The sequence below is a fragment of the Anser cygnoides genome, chromosome 9 (assembly GCF_040182565.1).
Source record: "Anser cygnoides isolate HZ-2024a breed goose chromosome 9, Taihu_goose_T2T_genome, whole genome shotgun sequence".
In the NCBI taxonomy this organism is placed as follows: domain Eukaryota; kingdom Metazoa; phylum Chordata; class Aves; order Anseriformes; family Anatidae; genus Anser; species Anser cygnoides.
The window spans coordinates 13,821,582-13,842,538 of record NC_089881.1 but is presented as its reverse complement, the minus strand read 5'-3'; the positions used below and the strand labels follow the sequence as shown (position 1 = coordinate 13,842,538).

General features: G+C 39.0%; 1 protein-coding gene across 27 annotated transcripts in view; it reads left to right on the top strand.

Annotated features, from left to right (window-relative positions):
- Positions 1 to 20,957, top strand: part of DLG1 (discs large MAGUK scaffold protein 1) — a 151,186-nt gene that overhangs the window by 57,757 nt on the left and 72,472 nt on the right. The window contains exon 1 of one of the 27 annotated variants that reach the window (XM_067002574.1): positions 3,759 to 7,461. The exons of 20 other annotated variants lie outside the window; for them this stretch is intronic. In XM_067002574.1, the coding sequence (XP_066858675.1) occupies positions 7,237 to 7,461 (225 nt within the window). In that variant the 5' untranslated portion in view covers positions 3,759 to 7,236. Of the gene's footprint in view, positions 1 to 3,758; positions 7,462 to 15,771; positions 15,909 to 20,957 lie in introns of those variants that run through there. 6 more of the 27 variants (XM_067002577.1, XM_067002582.1, XM_067002583.1 and 3 more) reach the window with 6 other exon arrangements.

The window sequence follows — 20,957 nt, the reverse complement described above, 5'->3', positions numbered from 1 at the left end:
ACAATTAGTTTTCTATCAAGGAAAAAAGCTGTGAGTAATAAATCATTGTAAGGTTACACAACATAACAGGTCATGATGCAATATGATAGAAAAAAAATGTCTTAAAATGAAGTATTCTTCATTTAAAGTGATCTGCACATGAAAGGATAACTATTTTATTTACAGCCCTGTATTTACAATGTATGTGTAGACAGTTTCAAAAATTTTTCCAATGTAAGTGATACCCAAAGCTGTGTCACAGGCTTTGCTGTCTGGTCCAGCTGACAACATGCACTGTAGTTTTACTCTGTGGGATAAATGTCTTGAGCCCATTTAGTGTATACCTGTTTTTGACACATGTTCAGACATCTTTGTAAAAGTGTTTTCAAGACCTATTGGTATTTATGCTGAATAGTTTTAAATGGACTCAAACTATGTATCTGTTAGTGCTACAGTGATGTATAAGTCTGCCTAAATTGACTGTGGTATCACAGGAATGAAATATGGCAAGGTGGTACTTTTCTTAAAGAGGCATCTGGAAGGGCTCGTAGAAATGGCAACTCGGCCTCATTCTGAACTGGGAAAATGGAGGAACTGTTGTAAAGGGCAGGATCAGTGAGTGCCTGGAGAAAGTGCTGATGAGGAAGTGATGAAAGCATGGCAGAGTCTTCTGCTGCACAAAGGTATTAGAGCGCGTGCATGAAGATCATCTTGTTGATGTTGGTTTCTAGTTTTTCTTAGATGCATGCGACGTAACTCCCTGAAAAGGCTTATAGAAAAATTAGGTTGTCGTGGATTAAGAAAAAAAAACTTAGGGTTTAATTAATTTAAAAAAAAAAAAACACCATCAAAAGGAAACAACAAACCAACAGGAAAGTAAAGGGTAGGAAAGAACATCAGTAATCATGATGGATGGAGGTTACCATAAGTATGTCAGGAAAAACTAGTCTCCTCATTGTATCGTCTCTGAGGAATGAGAGCTCAGGGTTAAAATAGACTGATGGAAAAATCATTTCAGTGCTCAGTAACAGTCAAAAAGGCAAACGGAATAGCAAGAATGTCTGGGGAAGCAAATGGGAATAAAATTGCATTATTGTATCACTGTTGAAATCTGCAGTGTTCCTTGAGAACTGCATGGTTTCTTATATCAGAAGGTATATCAAACTAGAAATGGTTCGCAGAAGAGAAATAAAGAGTGGTCAAACAGGGAGCAGCTACCCTACAGTGAAAGATACATCAGTTTGACTCCTCGTTTGGGAAGGAGCTGAGTCAGGAGATTGTTAACAAAACTCAAGTCAGTAAGGTTAGGTCAGTAAAAGTATAATTAGCGAGTTATTTCAGAAACGTAAGCTTATTCAGAAATGGAAATGGAAATTAGCAGGTTTATATATTATATTTTATATACTTTATTTATAGAATGATTAAATTATAGCCACTAACTCCAGTGATCCCCCAGTCCAGCTGTAACTTTGGAAATCTTTCAGCTGCTGGTAGTCTCTGAATGTTGTGCTGATAAGATGGATAGGTTCCTCTCCCGGTCTGTCCTGCTTGCAGCCACTCCCCACCCTCCTCCTCCATCCCCCTCATCCTCTCAAGTGCTTCCCCAGATGTCTTGAGAGCTTGTGGAGCACCTGTTAAAATAGGCTTCTCTGCTCATTAAGAGAGTGGAAAAGCTCAGTGAAATGATGGGCATTAGGATTTCTTGAACTACAAAGGCATGCTCAAGGTGAGACAACAGTCAAAGTAATTCTACCTCCCTACTTGCCCAAGTACGTTTTCCTGCTTATATGATTTCCTAAATCCTACTTCCCTCTGAGCCAGGTAGGCAAGGTTCCCCTGAAGCTGCCGATGCTGCTTCCATTTATTAATTAAAGATAGGCTGACATGCATTTTGCAAGATCAGCTGATATTTATGGTTGTGAGAAAGTTGCAATCTCTTACTGTTACCTAAATGGAGACCCTTAAAACTTTATGCTATCTTCAGCAGGAAGACAGTACCTCTGTAGTTAGGGATGTACATGGGAGATCAGCAGAAATTATGAAGACCAACTTGAACAGACCCTCAGAAGTACTCATTTTTAGGCTAGTGTTATGATTTGGTGGCCGCTTTTGAGGAGGTGCTCTGCAACTGTTAATTAAAAAGCCTTGCCCAAGTCCTTAACAGATTGCTACTTTTAAAGTTCCTTTAAGTTGAGGAATATACAAATATGTGCAGAGGTATCAGTTTGTGTCTCCTGTTAAGAAGCCGTTGACCAAATCTGCCTCTCTTTCAATGTGGATCTGTTCAACAAATTCTTGTCAACAGAGATAAGAAAGAAAAACTGTAACAGATGGAAGGTGGATTAATCCAAACATTGGAACAACCTAGGATATAGTAATCAACATCAAGTTGTCTTAATAACTGGTTGTACTCATTTCCCCTGAGATTTCCCTGGAGAGCTCAGTGCAGTTGGGCTCACTTTGAAGAAAGGCTAAAGAAACTTGTGTTAAACATAGGATGTTTTTATCAGTCTGGCGTGCCAAAAGGATGGGCAGAAGATTCATGAGCAGTGTACGGAAAACCAGGCACTTTAATCTACACAGATTGGTAGGTTATGGGGGTGTAATACGAATGCTTTTTAGTAATTGTTGATGTTCATCCTTCTACTAGTAATGTATTATTCTGGAATAATCTGTGGGTTTCATACTGCAATATGTACTTTTTTGACTGTGCAAATTACAGTTGATCAAAGGCCATCCTTTTGGTCCCATATATTATATTTTTCAGTGTTTTTTCCCCACCTTGGGAGCTAGCTATATAGTCTTCTATTTGAGTATTTAAATTTAGTTGTACGCATTTCATTTGTCTCTACTTTTTAATAGTAAGGTAAGCGGTACTGAACATAGGCACCTGCCACTGTTTTAGGTTCTTCTTGAATTTACTCTCTAAAATGTATCAGTTTATCCAGTTTGTACTGTTTAGCAGTGTGATAAGAAAACTAACAAGACATTTTTCAAAGAATTCAGTTGTGCTTGTTGTTTAAAGAGCAATTGACATATAACTGCTGTTTGCATATGCAAACAGTTTTGTTGCTGTATATTTCAATTTCAAGGTATGCCTGCTGGTGGAGGTATGTGCAGGAAAGCTTTCTTTGAGATTAAAGTATGGTATGTCATGTTTAACTCGTCCCAGCAAGCTGCTAATAAGAAATGGCTCAAGTACAAAATCAGAGTATTTCCATTCCAAGTACTTGATGCTAATTTTTAAGTACATTTAATCACAGTGGTTACTGTATCTTGTTAACTGGCTGCATAACAAATAATGTTGTTCCATGTCTGCTACAAAAGCAGATGCATCTTTCAGTAATTTTATTAAGCTGTAGAAAGGTATGCGTACTGTGTGTACTGATTTGTAAATCTTAATTATGTTTATCTGTGAATTCTTAATTCTTGCCTCACAGTAAATAAGGCCTTTGTTTGGCTGTGGGTTTTCTTTGTCCCCATCAGTTTAGAGTGCAGAATATGGGGAGGGAATGACAGCAGCTCTCCTCAGGGCTTCTTCAGACGCCCTGGTGAGTCTCCTGCCCTGCCCTGACTCCATAGGCCATTTGCTGCAGTTTGAGCCCTAACCTCTGTACTGAGGATTCTTGGATTGTCTCCTCTGGATACTTACTGCGATTTCTACATGTGGGTGTAGACTACTACGTGTAGGTGTAGACTACCTTCAGACTCCACTGAAATGCATTTTGTTCAAAACAAGTCCTTATTTTACCTCCCACCCGTCTTCATTTTCACCTGCACAAGCTAGTATTCTTCCTGTCCAGACCCCTTTGCTTTATCGTGATGCTGCATCATTTCTAGATGTAGGCTATGCTGCCACCTTTGGGTTGTTGTGGCTGTAACTTGTAAAATCTGGGTTTACCTCATTACCATAGTGCAGGCTTCTACAAATAATTGCAGCTATATCTTCTTAGGCATCAGTAAATCCTGCTCAATACCATTAATATCCATAAAGAGGGTACCAGCACAGATTGCTTGTCTCGTGTCACCAGTGTGATTGCTTAACCTCTGCTTGAAGTCCCTCTCTGGACTTTTGTCCCTCTGTTGCATCAAAAGGAAAGCCTCATGGCTCACTATCAGGAATTTTTGTCTCTACCTGCCTTTCCTGAAGTGCTGATTTCTAAAGCCCCTATGTCAGTGATGCCCTGGGTTTGTCGTGGGGTGAGTGGGAACAGTCCTCGAAGGAAAATGCCTTAAAATACAGCCTACCTGTCTCACCTTCAAACTGGTCCATGTAATGTCAAGAAAAATAGGCTCTTGTCCATGTATTATGGATTATTATGTATTATTATTTTCAGAATTATAAACAATACTCGCCCGTGTGGCTGTCCATTTTGAAGCCTATGGAGACACATAGGTGTATGAATATTACGTGCAGAATTTTTTTGAAACACACTTTTCTTGGCTGTCAGTTTTGATTTATGGATAGCTGTGCTTCCCTAGCAATCACAGTTGAAAGAGTTTGTCATACAGGGGTCAGAATAAGGCACAGGATGTTCCTTTTTGACTTTAATTGCTTATGCCTCTCTGTGCCTTGGCCTTTGGTCCTGCTCATGACCAAGCGTTTTGGTTGTGGTTGGTTGTTCTGCTCAGCCCCTGCTTCACTGTGTTGTCCGCATCAGCGTGTCCTGGTGAGCCTTCCCGAGTGCCTCTTCCTTCCCAGCCAGCAAAACCCGGGCAGCTCTGGAGGGCAATTTTCCAGACCAGATGTGCAAACAGTGTTTTATTCTAGATCTGACCTGCACAGAATACGGCCTATGAAACAGCTTAATTCAAACCAGTGGCAAGCCTACACCTTTAAAGATGACAAATGGTTGTCATTTGTTTTGCAGGAAGTCAAGCTAGGCCATCGCAGCGGACGTTCTATCAGATATTTGTGTATATAAAATTAAATTTTCTCCTTTAACAGTAATGAATAGCTTGTGTTCTTTTATACCATAAAACTTTGAACTGCATAGCAGTATCTCGATAGCGATATGTATAGTGATGAAATCTTGGCAAGTGCTTAAAAGAATGCATTTTCTGAACATGGAAACGTGTGTGTTAGGGCACAGATTAAGAACTATACAGCTTGTTTAAGCTCCAAAGTGTCCTTTGCAGCTTTGCTTTCAGCACTGAACTTAGGGGTTGGGATGGGAGGAAAATCTATACATCTTTGTCTTCCTACTCTGTTGACAACAGAAATTTTGAATAAAAATTCCTGAATGTCAGAACTGTGTTTTTTTTAAGTTCTTATTTACATTTTTTTGTGACTATAACAATATAAATGTTCAGGTAAGGCTACAATCTTCTCTTCCCTCAAATTAGAAAAATTCACACTGTAAAAAGTTTCTAGTTCATGTTCTACTGTGTCTCAGACGTATCTTTACTTCTGTTACCTTCTTTATGAACACAGCTTTAAGGACTGTGCCCAAATCAGACCTAGCTTCATATGATTTACAGTGATAAGCTATCGTATTTTATGAATATTAATAAGGTTTGTCTGAAAAATGCTGTCAGTGTTGTTATTGAAGTGTACTAGTAATGAGAAGTAAATTGTGCATGGATCTTATTACCAATATCTCGGTAAATACAAATATTGAATTATTTTTGTTTGCATTGTAACATAAGCAGTTGGTGAAAATTTCACATGCAGAAGAGTATATTGCACCCAAAAATGTTTATGGAGGGATTTAATAATTTCTGCTAAAATCAGCATTGTGAGTCAGTAGATTTGTAAAACTCTATTGTTGTAGGTTGTATTGGTGTTGTAAGCCCATATAGGGACTTTTCTGCCTTTGTTAACCATATTGAGGCTTTTCTTTTTAAGAAAACGTTTTCCCTGGTGTATGGTTCTGACCACTAGAGCATTTTGTATAGAAAATAGGACAGGCAGTTTTGATAATTTTGTATTGGATTTCTGGAGGCAAGCTGTACTGAAAGCCTCAATACGTAACTGATTTCCTAAAGCAGTCTCTTGCATTTGAGCCGGAGGACTTAAAAAAAAAAAAAAAAAAAAGTGTAAAATTTGATTAGTGAATAATTCAGTAAGATAACTTGAATTCCAGATAACCTTTTAGTTGTTTACTGTGCGACCTCTCCTTTTTACTGTGAAGAGAGCAAAGAAAATGTGCTCTATAGCACTAGTGTCTTGTGTCCTATAGCACTAGTAGTCCTGTGATTTTTATTGGAAATCAAAGTAATTTTATGGAAAATTCATTAGTGCACAATAAGCATCTTTCAGATTTTTTTTGCCATTTCCTGTACTTCTGAGGTACAACTTTGGGTCACGATATATTTGTTGTTTTCATATTACGCCTAGAGTACTTGCAGAATTCTGGAGATAGGTGTTAAGATCCTGACATGTTAGTGATAAAATAAGAGCAACAAAGCGTTGAATTCTAGTGTTTAATGCTAATATCCCTAATCTTGCTGAGTCAAAAAAACAAAAACAAAAAACTAGCCATCCACTGATACACAATATAAAATGACTGTTGTGTTCAGAAGGGTATGTGTTTCCTTCTGAGTAGTTTTATGTGCTAAAGAGGGAGGATTTTTTTAAATAAAAAAGGAACCAGTGATTTTTTCTTGGCTATTCATTCTGAACGAGGTCTCCTTTTTTCTGAGGAATGCTTTCAGAAGACTGAAACCAGTGAATAAGTGAAGTTGTGCTGCATTGCTGCATGTTCCCTGTTTAATTCAGTTCATGTTTATAATTTATGCAGGCAGTGAAAAGATGCTATTGGATCTTAATGGAGACAGTGATTGAAACTTGGTGATTTGTGATCCATGCTTTCTCCACCCAGTAGCTGTTACCATGCACCACCATCCTTTTAGCTGTGGATTTCTAACGTTGTACTGTACCTGCCATCCAATTTCTCTTAAATACCTGTTAGGTGCAGGTATTATTATTTCTCTAGGAAGAGAAAACAAGCTTTCGATCAAACAAGCTTTCGATCCTGTGGGTTCTGAAAAAGGAACAAGAAGGAAAACATTTACTTGTGCTTTTTCTTAGAATTACAATAATGAGCATACTCTCGAGCAATCACAGGTAGAGGAAGGATGTAGGTGGTAGAAAAGCTTGGAAGAAGAACAGCATCAGCTATGAAGAATTTTGTTTTCCTGGTTTGTAAGCGATGCTGCTGTAATTCTATCTGCATCTTTTTTTTCTGCTCATTCACCACTCAGCAGCTGGTAGGGAAGTAAGACTGCCTGGCAACCACCTGCAGAGCTGCAGAGATGAATTACATTTTCGGAAATAACACACTCCTCTATTCTCGCGCCAATCGAGGCAACACGGGCTCAAGCCATAGCTCTGTAGGCCCAAAGCACAAGCAGTGGGCAAAGAAAGGCTCGACAGATGAGTTACGAAATGAGCCTTCCCGTTGGCAGCAGATAGTTGCATTTTTCACTCGGAGACATGGTTTCATTGACTGCATTTCGGTTGCTGCCAGCTCCACCCAGGTAATATTCCACTTGTTGAAATTATTGTCTGCATGCTTTCTGGTTACTTGCTAGTCAGAAATAGCAATTTATTTATAAATCTGTTTTATGAATGGTGTTTTCTGTCTGCTTTCATTTTCGTATTTCACAGAGCTCTGTGTAATTCTTAGCATTAAAGCATGAAAATGGAGACACTTAAATGAGATGCGAGTTTTCTGAAAGTTATTTTGCAAATGGAGAGCCTCCAACAAGTTGAAATATGAGGTATTTTAATGACATACTGAAAAATGCCATTTACATTGTGCTGCCTGTCCCTGGAGGGGAATAATGCAGCTAAGGAATACCAGATCCATAGCCACAGTAAGATGACAGTTCATATAGCAACCACATATTTCCTGATTAAGGAATTGTATTTGAAAGAAAGGATTAAGCGATTTCAAGTCTTAATTAAAACATGTAGCATGACAAATTCTAGTCTCTGTCAGTTCTGTTTTTTTTGGCTGCTAACAATCTATAAATAAGATTAAGGAATGCCTTCTTTCCGTACAGAATATACATTTATTAGTGCAGTCTGTAGGAAGGACACTGCATTTTTCAGTTTCGCTGTAGATCTGCTGTAAGTACTGATTTTTATTGATTATTATTGAGGTAGGAGGAGACGAGTCAAATCTGAAGTATATAGATTGGGGGAGAATTCTGAAGAGGGTTAATATTGAGAAAAGTTTAAACTCACTGGTACTAGCAGATGATCATCTCCTATAATGAAACACTAATTGATGATAAAAATGATAATGAAACAGGAAGAAATACAGAAAAATGCTGAGACCAGTATTCTTAAAAAAAAAAGAAAAAAAGGATTAGGTTTATTTTGCTTATTACCAAGCTAAATTCAGCTTTAGACAAGAATAATTCTTTCCTGATGTAATTTAAGCTAGAATAATACAAAAACTTGTTTAAACATGTCCTTAGACATGTCAATAGTAAGTATTTTATCTGTTGGTAATTGTTTCAAGGATAAACTAACATTTCCTCTTAATGTGACGTTTGCTTATTATCTGTTTTATGGTTGTGAATTTAGAGTAAATGAGTGTGAGATCTTAGAAGGGATTTCAGTTTCTTGCTGCAAATGTTCATGCAGAAGATGGATTCTGTAGCTTCTGTAATGGGTCATTATCCAACTCTGCATTAGGTAGACATAACAGGTTTTAGATACTGTTAGTTTTTAAAAACCAAAATATACAGTATTAGTTTTCTGCATAAATATTGGGGTTGCACTTAACTGTTAATGCTTGAACAAATACTGTTGGAGTGCATGAGGCTTCTTCCAGTTTCTGACTAGTCAGGACTAGAAATTTGCTGATAAATAAAATACTGAATAGCCCCTTCTTGGAGTGTGGGATAGCTTACCTCTGTGAAAGCCTGCTTTTTTTCCTAAGTCTGACAGTTCTTAAAATGATCTACTTACATATGTTCATGGCCAAAAGAACGGGGGGAAAAAAAAAAACAAATTTGGAAGTGTTTGTAGAAAATGAATAAGGATATTCCTAAGTAGTGCACTGAAAGGAAAAGAGCCTGTTATTGTTTCTTCCTCTGGAAAAGATATTTTATTATCCTATCTTTATCCGCCCATTGCAGCTGATCTAACATCAGGAAAAGAGAAAAAAAGCGTTTTTGGCTGTCCCTTCATTTGCTTGGCTTTCTTGGGTGCCATGGCATGGCGTGGCGCTACTTGCTTAGGCCCCTCTATTCCCGGTACAAAGGCAAGGACTCCTGGAGGTGGGGTTGCACCCTCCTTTCCTTCTCAAGGGCTTGCAGCAGGTCACCTTCTCCCCAGCTGGGTGGTGGTAAGAGGACCCTTGCTAAAGAGGAGACTTGGGGTTTGGGGGTAAGCATTGCTCAGGTAAGGGTCTTACACCCTAAAGAAGTGAGGAAGAAGTTGGTGACTGATACGGTAACACTGTTTTCCGCTGTAGTTAGCGTTAGGTGTATGCCTAGTTAGCGTTAGGTGTATGCCCGAAAGAAATCATGTGCACAAACGCGTTGTAGCATGGAGGATGAGTCTGCAGTGAAAGGCTCCTATAAGAAGCCACAGCACCCTGAAGACTAGCAGTTTTCAGATGTTAAAGTTGCCTTCTCTACTAATGTCAGCCCTTCTGGATGTTACCAGAAGGTTCAAGGAACATCACCCATCTCTCATGGGAAAAATTCCACCCACCCAGCAGTGGAAATAGATGGTGCAAACAGGTTCAACCATAGACAGCAAAAGCAGCCTTTCTGAACCTCTGCCTGTGTCCTGCCCTAGCTGAGGTCTCCAGAGTGCCTTGCACGGAACTCGAGGGGGGTTACATTGATCTGCAGCCTCTGTGTTACTGAAGTATTGAGGAGAGTTCAGTGATCAGATGCTGCATTCTGGCCACGGCATGGCCGTATATCCCTTGGGTTAATGCCCATTCCATTTGCAGCAGTGAACTGTCACAGTGGTAGCAATGCCTTGCTACCCTGCTAACTGCACCCTTCTCCTCTGCAAATTCAGGGAAGCTGAAATAATGTTCTCAGGCATTTGTGGCCCTTGGTTTTTTCATCTTCCTTCTACACTCCCTGTGATGAGGAGTTAGTTCGTCAGCTAGCAGTGTTAGGGGATTTGGTTAGAAGCTGATCTTTCAGTTCTTGTTCACAAATATGTTAATTTCTTTAATAAAAACCCAAGCTCTGAGAAGTGCCTATTCTTGATGACAAACACCACTATCTTGCCTTGGAATGCATTTTAACTTTAAGTGGTACTTGGCCCGTGCTGTGCTACAAATTCAGAAACTGACTTGTCTGAAGCTCAGGGAGCACTAAACCGGTTCTAACTGCAATGCATTTGTGCTATTCTGGGCAAGTAATGTAGTATAATATGCTTCTGGCATTTGATACTGAAAAAGTGTTTAGCTCTTAGAATATGGCATGCTTATTGCTGCTTCTGTTTTTTAGGCCATGTTTTAGGAAAGGAAGAAAAAACACAGAAAACCATGTAACTCCATTCATCCATTTCAGTCATACGTTTAAGTGTATAAATTCAAAAGCTTAACTTGAAATTTCAGAGCTTATCAAACTGCTTCTGCCAGTTGTTTAAGCCCAAACATTTCTTGCCTTTGAATCTCTTTCTTGGAAGATCTTTAACCAGTTTTGCCATGTGTCGTTATTCCGAGAATATTGCTCAGTAAGTAAAATTAATTGAAATACTATAAACATAATTCTGGCATGTATAAAATGCTATATGTAATAAGACAAACACAGAGGTGTTGTAAGATGCATTTAAAAGATGATTAAAAATAAATCTATATCCATAATTCCTTTTTTATTGTGCTTTTTACAGATCAGGAACTGCAAAAGTTGATCACTTACAGCCGTATTTACCATCCTTTCCATAATTGTTATATTTAAAAATGTATTTAAAAGTATTTCTAGATAAACATCACAAAGTTAAGGTGGGAAAAAGAAGGGAGGGCTTCATATGAAACCTGGAACTTGCAGAAGATACTGCAACTACAATTTCAGAAGGTTTGCTAGCAGTGCAAGTATTAAATATCTTAGTCAAGTATATCAAGATGAGTCTCAGCAGATTATATTATCTGGGAATGATACTACATTTCAGCATGGATGTGTGGCTCTTTTAGTATCCGCTCAATTTTACAAGTGAAACTGGGACTTGATTGTGGCAGCCATTGTATAACATTAAGCTCTTCACTAGCAGGACGTTTTATTCAATTTACTGTTTGGATTTAAATTGGTGATGTAATAAAGAAGAAAGGAATTACAGGAGTGACTGTAGGGATTTTATATATCTACACAGAAGAACTATTGTCATCATTAGATTTTTAATGCAGACTTTTCCCGAGCTTAAAATTTAAGCATATACTGCCTGTAAACAGTTGCTGCTAATACTGTGATTAGCCTATGAGAAAGCAGCTTTAAATAGTCTGTTCTGGGTGATTTTAACTATGGGAAAGCAATTTCTGAAGTGTAAACATGAGCTCTACTGTCCTGTTTCCTTACTGTTAATTTTTTTAAGCTATGCGGTATCACATGTTTGTAGCAGTATGAATTTACTTTTTGAAAGTATTACTTCACTGCCATAAGATGGCATTATAGCAAAGATAAAAATGGTACAAATTAATATTTTTAAGGGAGATGTATTAACAAGTAGGCTCTAACCAACAGTTTGAGAACTAGGCCATTTTTGATTATATATATTTTTTTAAATGTTGAGCCTAGTACTTGGAGCCTTGAGTCTTTCAAAATGCAAGCAACAGCACTGCACAAACTCTAGGACCCCTGCAAGCTTTCTGGAATATGAAAACCCCATACAGTCACGATACATGACATCACCATAAAAAAAAGGCAGGAAAAGAGGATCACAGTTAACTGGAACAACTGCGTCCTCACACCTTACTTCCTCAGTGAAAAATCTGCTGTAGCCTAAATGCACATCAGTGTTGATCAGGTGCCTTCCACCCTCCATAAAACCACCCTCAGCCAGGTCGGTCAAGTGGAGATTAGAACACCTCTGTGCCAACTTCAGCATTTACTCCAGCAGCAGCTTACAGTAGGTAATCTTTGTTAAACATGAAGGAGGTACAGGGAATGTATGCGGCTCAGGTGAGTCGGCTTTTTGCATTGGAGCCCAAGCACTTACTGGAAGGAACACAAGCTACTAGCAAGAGGTGATCACTTGAAGGGGACAGTAAACCAGTCAAGGTGCAGGAGATACTGCAGCTTTATTAGTACATCACAGAGTAGATCCTCCCTCCCCCCTCCCTTCATGCAAGACTTTTTAGAAAGAATACTAGAATTCTATGATTCTAATTATTTTGAATGGTACAGACATGACTGTTGTTGGTGCTACTTTGGGCAAAACCAGAAAAGGCAGATCCTCAGCAGGTGCATCCAGGATTCAGGGAAGACTTGCTAGGAGGTGGGGGTGGTGTTAACAAGAAATCAGGTCTCAGCACTAAATTCAGCTTCTGTATTAAAGCTTTCTGAGTTTCCTTGACAGATTGTAAAAAGTTACCCATCTGCTGTGAAATAGGAACACTCCTATTCATTTCATGAGGAATAAATTTGATGGATTGCTGCCTTAACATGAACATGGCATCTGGCAGGGTGCATATGTCCTTGTCAAAGCCTATTGACATTTGATATCTTTGCCTATGTCTGTGAGACCAGCATTGTGATTATAGTGCCCTTTTAGACTTCTACCTGCTACAACTTCATTACAGCATTTGGTTAGTGCACAAACAGCCTTGGCTGTCATCAGAAGGTTTTTTTTCCTTCTAACTGGAGAAATCTGCAAGTGTTCCTGATACATGAAACTACATGATCTCCATTTGCCTGAAAATTAAAGACACTTGAGAGACAGTGTTAAGGAAGGATATTTCCTTTAAGGTAGGAAAACATCCATGGGCACTGTCTGTTACAGAGCCATTGGAATTACAGAATCAGCTAGGTTGGAAAATACCTTCAAGATCACTAAGGTCAACAATCCAATTCCAACCTAGGCCATTCTAGGGGTCTGTGTCTCAGGGTCAATGTGTAAGCAATTACAACACCAAGTACCAGGTAGGTCTTAAAACATTATCAGTAGAATAAAGAAGAAAATTGGTCTCAAGAGATGGTAGAATAACATATTTGAAACAGGAATCAGTAGCAAATGTGTGGTAATAAAACTGCTCTATGAAAGTCAATGAGGGTAGGGAAGGAACAGAGAAATACGAAGTAATTCCCTGTTAGGGTTCTAGGAGCTCACTTAACGTGTTTCAGTACTTTATGGTAGGCTCATTTCCGAGAAATGGAAAAAATTCTGACAGATACAGTGATTCTAATGTTAATACAGGAAGATAACTGTGGAATAAATGCCTTTCACGAAGGGAAAAAGAAGGTTAAGATCCTACCCACTTCACTGAACCTTTTACAAAGCAGCTGTTATTGAACAAGACAAATTCACAGACCTCTGTTCTGGAGCACAGGAGAAAGCACCGGCCCCACCCCATGTTCTAGGAAAGGGAAGCAAACTCTTCCAACGAGACCGCACAGCTAGTGGGCACGTCAAGATTTCAGTTTACCTTGCTGTATCAACACCACACTTTCTCTCTTTGACTTACTATAAATCCTACAAAGGCTGAAGACATAAAGCTTAAACCCAACTCAAAATCTTGGTACACGGTACACTAAAAGTCTTAGTTGCATAGAGCAAATTAAGTTACTGTATCAGCCCTTAACTATGGATGCAGGCCATTCTAAAGAGACAAAGTCACAAAGTCATGTTTTCTAAAAATATCTGAGACGTTTTGGTTGCATTAACTTCTTTAAACGATAAAAATCATCCTGCACATCCTTAATCATAATCGAGAGTGCTCTTGATACCACAGCCCAAAATAGAAGAACAGGAAGAAGATGGTGTTCACTGCAGGCTTGGTGGTTCTCTCAGACAGTCATTTACTTAATAGTTGTATTAACTGAAATGTATACAGCAGCTTTGGCAGCCATACAGAAACACTATACCACAGGAGCTTGCTAGAGCTGTTTACTAAACTGACAGCTGGTGAAAGGCTGACTGGCCTGTATTTGGCTTTCAAAACACTTCATCAATCAACGCGAGCCTCAACTGAGAGGATGACTAGCACAATATGAGATAAAATAGCAAAGTTATATGACAGACCTACAGTCCTTTCTCTTTCACAGCCTTCCATGTTCTTGGCTTCATACTAAAAGACGCCTAGATGATTTGCTGAAGGTAGTGGATCAACAGGGCCTTCAGTGCCTGCTTTTCCTGAATGTTCAGAGTCTTTGGCACAACATAGCCAGAAAGACCCTGCACTAGTAGGACTCAAAAACCATGACATTCTGTGTTCCCTTCATCTTTTATCACGTTTCTGACTCATTCAGGAAAAAGTAATTTTTTTGAGGTATAATGGAACAAATACGAAGAAATTCTGTAAAATCAGCTCTGAGTGAGACAGAACAACTAGGAAATCAAAACAAACAACAATCAAAAAAAACAACTAGGTGAAAGTGGCAACCAAAGCCCTCCGCAGCAAGCAGCGCTTCCAGGTAGCCTGTCACCAGTCCATACCATCGCTGCCATGCTGCGAGGCACGAAACCGGTGAGCGCCCGCATGTGCCAACTTCACACACACACAGGGGTTTGGGAAGGGAAAAGCACACCCCCCTTACTTCACCAGCACAGTACTTGAATTCATAAGAGGAAAGGCATTGGCTACAGCAGGGAGCCAACACCAACACAATTTATGTGACATTACGTGACTCATGATTTCTATTCCTAAGATTACCGATTTTAATATGCTCCTAAAACTGCACTTCTCTTCTTGTCAAGAAAACTTCAGTCTTAAGTATTCATGTCTATTGCACATGAGATTGTTAGAAAGTGTTTACAGAAGGAGCCCGAGGTTCCAGAGGGAGTCCCTTACACCCTGAGCTTTATATACATATATATAAAATAATAATAATTAAAAGAAATTGAAGGACTGCAGTTTGATGTAAGGCAAGGCCTCTCTTCTGTGTCTATTTTTTGAAAATTACTTTGCCACCAGCTGAAGGACTTTTGGCCTTGTTTTCCAGTTTGCTATTCCGCAGGGTGTCTCTGTGCTGCCTATTGCTGTTCCACGTGACTCCAGTTGTTATTGAATTTCATCTTGCTGCATGTAACCTACTTCTGTAATACATCAGGCTCGCTCTACAGCTTGTCTCTGTTGTCCATTTGCTCCTATTCCACCCTTTGTTTAACTGCGCATTAGGACGTAGTTGAGCTGGCACGTTCTCCAGACAGATAACAGGCATTTGTGATTCATTTTGTCTCTTTTGTAAGCTGATCTTGGCATTTATGAATTTTCTGTCTTCTGCTCCATTAAAATGTTTCCGGTGCATAGTCCCTTGCAGTAGTCTCTTCTGTGAAATGATTTAAGAAGAGCAGACCACCTTATCCGTAATTTTAATAACATTAGAAAGAATCAGGACAAAATAGTTTTAAATTTTATTTTGACTCTGGCAAAACAGGAATGCTCATGGATTTTTTTTCCCGCCATGTTCTTGTAGTCTCTCTTAGAATGTTCCCCTTTTTAGTTAGCTTAAGTTTTTAAGGCACTTTGTGGAAGTTCACTTTGTTATTGGAGACTAGTATCTATGTGGTCGTGTCAGTCTCCTGGTACAACTTCAGATACCTTGTCCAAGGTTCGGGCACAGTGCGGCACTTTATTGACTCTGGAATTTTCAGTTTCTTCCTACTGCTTTATGACGCATTTGCTTGAACCCACCAGACTGCAGGAATGTTTGGTGGGAGTCTTCTAGCCTCTCCACCTGTCTTCTGTTTGTCTGTCCTGCCTCATAGGGTGTATATCTATTTATTTATATTTCTCACTGACTGATAAATGTTGAACTTAATTGAGCAACGTGTGTTATGGGCCTCTCAGGTAATAGCATTTGGTTTCTTTAACATAGTAGGGAGCAGGGTAAAAGTTGCTTCATAGTAAATTTAATTTAGCGAGCAAACAGTAGTTACTCGTAGTTAACTGTATCTGAACGCACAGTGAGATATAGCAGGGGAGAAGGGACTTGGTTTTCCCTTGGAGAAGGAGGGAGAGGGAGCTCTGGATTCTGGCTGCAATGTGCAGTCTCCTATCTGAAATCACGGTGTGAAAAGGGATCCTGATAAATTGGGAAAGGGTTTTCAGAAAAGGGGTTGTAACTGTAGATTGTGTTCAGGAAGACCTGCTTTGAAATGAGAAACTTAAGAACCTCTGCTTAGTTCATCCAAAGGAAAATCAGGAGATGACTTGATCGCAGACTAAATACAAATATATGGGGATAGATTTCTGTAATTAGAAAGCTTGTTTGTTTGGTAGAAGAAAGCATCTGTATTACCAGTCTGGGAACTGGAGCTAGATAAATTCAGATAGAAAATCTAATTTTAAAGAAGGATCTTAATATGATACGCATTTTAAAAGCTTAGTGGGACATGATGTAACTGCCAAATCAGGGTAATAAAGGAGTATTTCCTGTGTAAAAAGAACAATTATGACAAATAAGGTTTGTACTTGAAAATACAAAAATATATCACAATCTCTGATTCAACATCTAATGTAATGACTTCAAATTGCTGCCTGGAAGCTGTAAACTGCCAGGATGCAGTTTATACTTTAAAACTCTTATCATATCTCCTTACTACTGCTTTTAATTTTTTTCGACTCTTTCATTTTTGTTGTCCTTTTTGAATACCACGAGGGAAATTCTGTACACAGCTTTTTAAAAGTCAACACATTAAGACTCATTACAGAGCAGCACTTAACTAGTTTCATCCTAAATTAACTAGCATGCAAATTGACTATGAAATACAACTGATCATAACTGCTGATGCCAATAACAGTATCCCAGGTAACTATTCTCAGGTAACCAGAGTAAATAAAGAGTAAAATATTTCTCCAGGCAATAAAACAGCTATAGGGCAGTCCCACGTTTGAGCTTGGAGTAGTTCCTATGACTCATTTGCTGTTTTAAAAATAGGAAGAACCAGGTGTAAATAGAAGAGAAATTAATTTGGCAAGAAGCACAGGTGGTCAATATGAGATGACATTTACTCAGGATTTCTTAAGGAGCTTGTGTTTAATATGGATGAAGGGTCCATTGTGTTGTGTGCAACCTTTTTGTTTAAACTGTCTGGGTGTTCCTAGAGTAGTGGTAGTAATAATAGTAATAAAAAGGCAATAGGATGCCCTTTCAAAAAGGTGCTGAGTTGTACTCTGAGGCTACAGCAGTGCAGCTCTGATTTCCTTGTTGTACAAACTGGGGGAAATTATTATTGAGAAGAATTAACAGATAAACATATATTGAGGAGAAGTCAGCTTGTCTTTGTAAAGGGAAGTGAGGACTCGCAGATCTTCCAGACTTCTTTGAAAACAGGGAACATGGAGATAAAAGCCTGCATGGGATTATCTGGTCATCAGAGGGTCATTATAATTATAGTAATGTCTTTGAAAATGATAGTTCTTGGATCAAAGGCAGTTAAAATTGGTGGAGTTAGGAGATAAAAGGGGAAGGATGTTTTATAGATTTTCAGTTGATTAAAACAGGTCCCTTTGATTGGGACTGGAGTCCCAGAAGGTCATGTCATGAACGATCTGAAGTACGGTGTGTGTCTGTGTGGCAGGGGTAGGGAGACTGAGGCAGAGGTGGGTGATTAATATTTTTTATTAGGTTAGCTAAACTAGCCGCAGGGGATAGAAGACAAGTGAATGACTGGGCACAAAAACAACCGATGACGTTCATTGTACAGTAACAAATGAGAAATGATGTTAGAGGGATAATCAGGCACATGGGCATGAACTGGTAAATTAGCTGCTGCTGGTCCAGCGCGTTGGAGATTTCACTGATGGTTCTGAAAATGCCACCTTAGTATTCTGCAGCTGTGAAATAGGTAAAATAAAATGTCTTGTGTTTCTGAAGAAGAAACAGATCGTAACACAGAACACAATACTGAGCACATTTCTTGTGTATGAAAGCTTGGGAGCTACTAATTTGGTTTAAGCCTGAGTAACCAGCACAAAAAGGCACGTTTTACTTTCTTGTTCTTGAAATTTAAAGAAATTAAGTAGTTTTTTATTTATAGCATTACCACTTAGTCATTTGTCTTTGCATATCCATTAGTCCATTTTCTTTTGTTTTCAATGTTAGTTTTTCATTTGTTTCGTTCCTGTTACTTTACCTGCTCATTTTTACTTATCTTGTACTGCTCAAGATTTGTTTTGTCCTTCAGCCTGAACAACCATGAACTGAACAAACAGATGAAATAAAATGCACTATTAAAAAAATGCAAAAAAATATAAATATATATATATATTTGCATTCACATTTTCTCTTGCTGGAGAATAAAAATCTTGAGATCACGCTGTTATCATGTGGTCTGGTGCTGTGCTTCCAACAGCAGCCAGAGCATCAGACTAGGGAATGGATCTGAACAGGAAAAAATAGGGATGATGCTTTCTGCCTTTTCCATTTCAGGGATCCCAGGAGCTGGAGATGACCTCTCTGTTTCATAATCCTGAATCCCTGAGTTTTCATGGAACTGTCCAACCTTCTGAAGCATGTACATTTTAAGTTGTGGCAGCAGTGTGGCAAGGAATTGAATTGCAGTAGAGCAGCTCTTCCTTGTTTTGCAGCCTGGTGAGGGGAGGAGAATCTGGTTTTTGGCACTTGTTTTTGTGCATTTTTCTACAAAACAGTTTCAGAAACAGAACTGAGAATTCAGGTTAATATTTAAGAAAATGAATATATGCCTGTCTTGGACTGAAGAGAGAAAAGATTGATCTTTTCTATACTCTTGGCCTTCTTCATTTTTCTTTGTTTCTGCATGAAGGCAGACAGATTCAGTGAGGACTCTTGGAGTAGTCAGAGTAAGTGACAGCCAGGATATCATCCTGCAGTGTACAAACCGTTCCACCTCACGTGTCAAAGTGGCCTGTAACCTAGAACATGACATGTGGCCAGACCACTGTTAAAAAATGTGGCTAAATACATGCTTAGTTTGCTTTCTTGTCTTTGTGAGGATATAAAAATGAATGAAGTATTTTTGAGTGATTGCCCTGTTAATACTCGAGTTAAATACTTGCAGGCCTCAATCTCCCTTATTTTTTTCCTGTAAACTGTTTAGAATCCAAAGATTTTATTGATGAATGCATTTCTTTAGCTTCTCAATGCTTAAAGCCTTGAATCTTTAGTAGAATTGTTGATTATTGTTGTTGGAATTAGGTAAGAAAATTCTACAGTTTCATTTCTTATGATTCCTCAGATAGTCTGTAATCTTGAAGGCCTGATGAATAGTGTTTTGCTTTTCATGAATCATAAATTCAGAGGTCAGAACCCTTGTCTTCTCAGCACTATACAGAATCTTTGTAGTGAATTTCAAATATTTGCATCCTGAAGTCCTCTAGCATTTTATTGTACATTAGGCATTTCAGTGATCTGAACCAAGTGAAAATGGGCAACTATGATTGTGTAAACTGGTATTCTGTCGAGATTATAATGAAAAAAATCGAATTCAAGTCATAATTAAGGGAAAGCTTACTTTGTTACGTGTGTTTCAACATATTCTGAGTAACCTAAGCTATTTCTTGCAATATTTATTGTTACCCACCTTTTTTCAGGTCAGTATAGTCAATATTTGTCTTATCCAGACTAAATGATACAGCCACGTACCACACAACAGAGTTGGTAGGTGGTTTTGGTAAGTGTGGTACCAAGACGCATTGCTGGTTTTATGTGATCCCAGGTGTTCCCAGGCATGGCCAGCACTGAGATGGGCTGGCAAGTCTTGTGCTTCAGGTCTGACTCCTGCGGAGCCCTGCGGTGGTCACTGCAGCATGGCCTTCCCAGGTGAGGCTTGGTGCCCAGCCGCAGTGCTGAACTTCATCCCCCAGCTCCTCAGGCTCTGTCCTCAACAGGTGAGGCCACATGGAAACCACAGGGAACTATTTAAGTGACTTCTGCCCTCGGTTTTGGATACAGGAGAATGTACTTAGATAGCTCCATTTTAATTTAGGTTGTCTGACTCTGTCTGGTTCCAGTTAATGAGATGTACGGGCTGATTTTCTGTGGAATGTGAGAGAATCCGGAATGACTGGCTCAGGTTTCCTGCCCTGCTTGAGAGGTTAAGCAGCTTCTGCACAAGCTGTCTATGAAGGCCCACAGTGGTGTTTGTCCAGCATTATATCTAAATCGATCAAACCTGAGCCGGCTGCCTTAGTGTTCCTGTGGAGCAATTAACCTGAGATCCAGATAAAATGCCTATGGGTAATTATGGACCATAAGTCAGTTCCTCTGTAGGCCCTGTCTTCAAAATTCATTCTTTTTAGTCAACATTGTATAATTATAATGATACATAAGCACATTTTCCATTGTGAGATTGGAAAAATGTGTTTTGTAAATTATACTGAGAAGTGCCAAAATCTTGTAGAAATTTTAGCAAACAGCATTGTGAAGGGAAAAAAAAACAGCCTTTTTATTTACTTGCAGAGTTTGCACGAGTAATGCCAGGCATTACAGCTGTTGTAACTTTTATAGTATCTTAATTTGCTGAAGACCATTGAGTGTTTGACACTACAGAAAGGGTGCCTGTTCTGCTGAAACGTTGCAGGGCTCTTATGAGTCATTCTGGAGGCTGGCTGTGTTGTGTAATGGTGCTTGTTGTCAGATATTATAACTGCATGTTGTCATGGAAGCAAGTGAGAGGCAGCTCCCAGCGTTTCCATGGTGGAAGAATGAATAAAATCAGATGTGGTACCTAGCTTGGAATTGCACGGTAAAGATCTCAGCCGTAGCTCTGAGCAGTGAAAAGGCAGAGCATCAGGAGAGCAGCACAAAGCTGTTGGATCTGTTGTGAAAGGCATGGTCTGTGTTTGGAAGGATTCAGCACGAGTAAAATAAAATGCTAATGCCTCTTGTGTATGAAGCTTTCTGTAAATGAAATA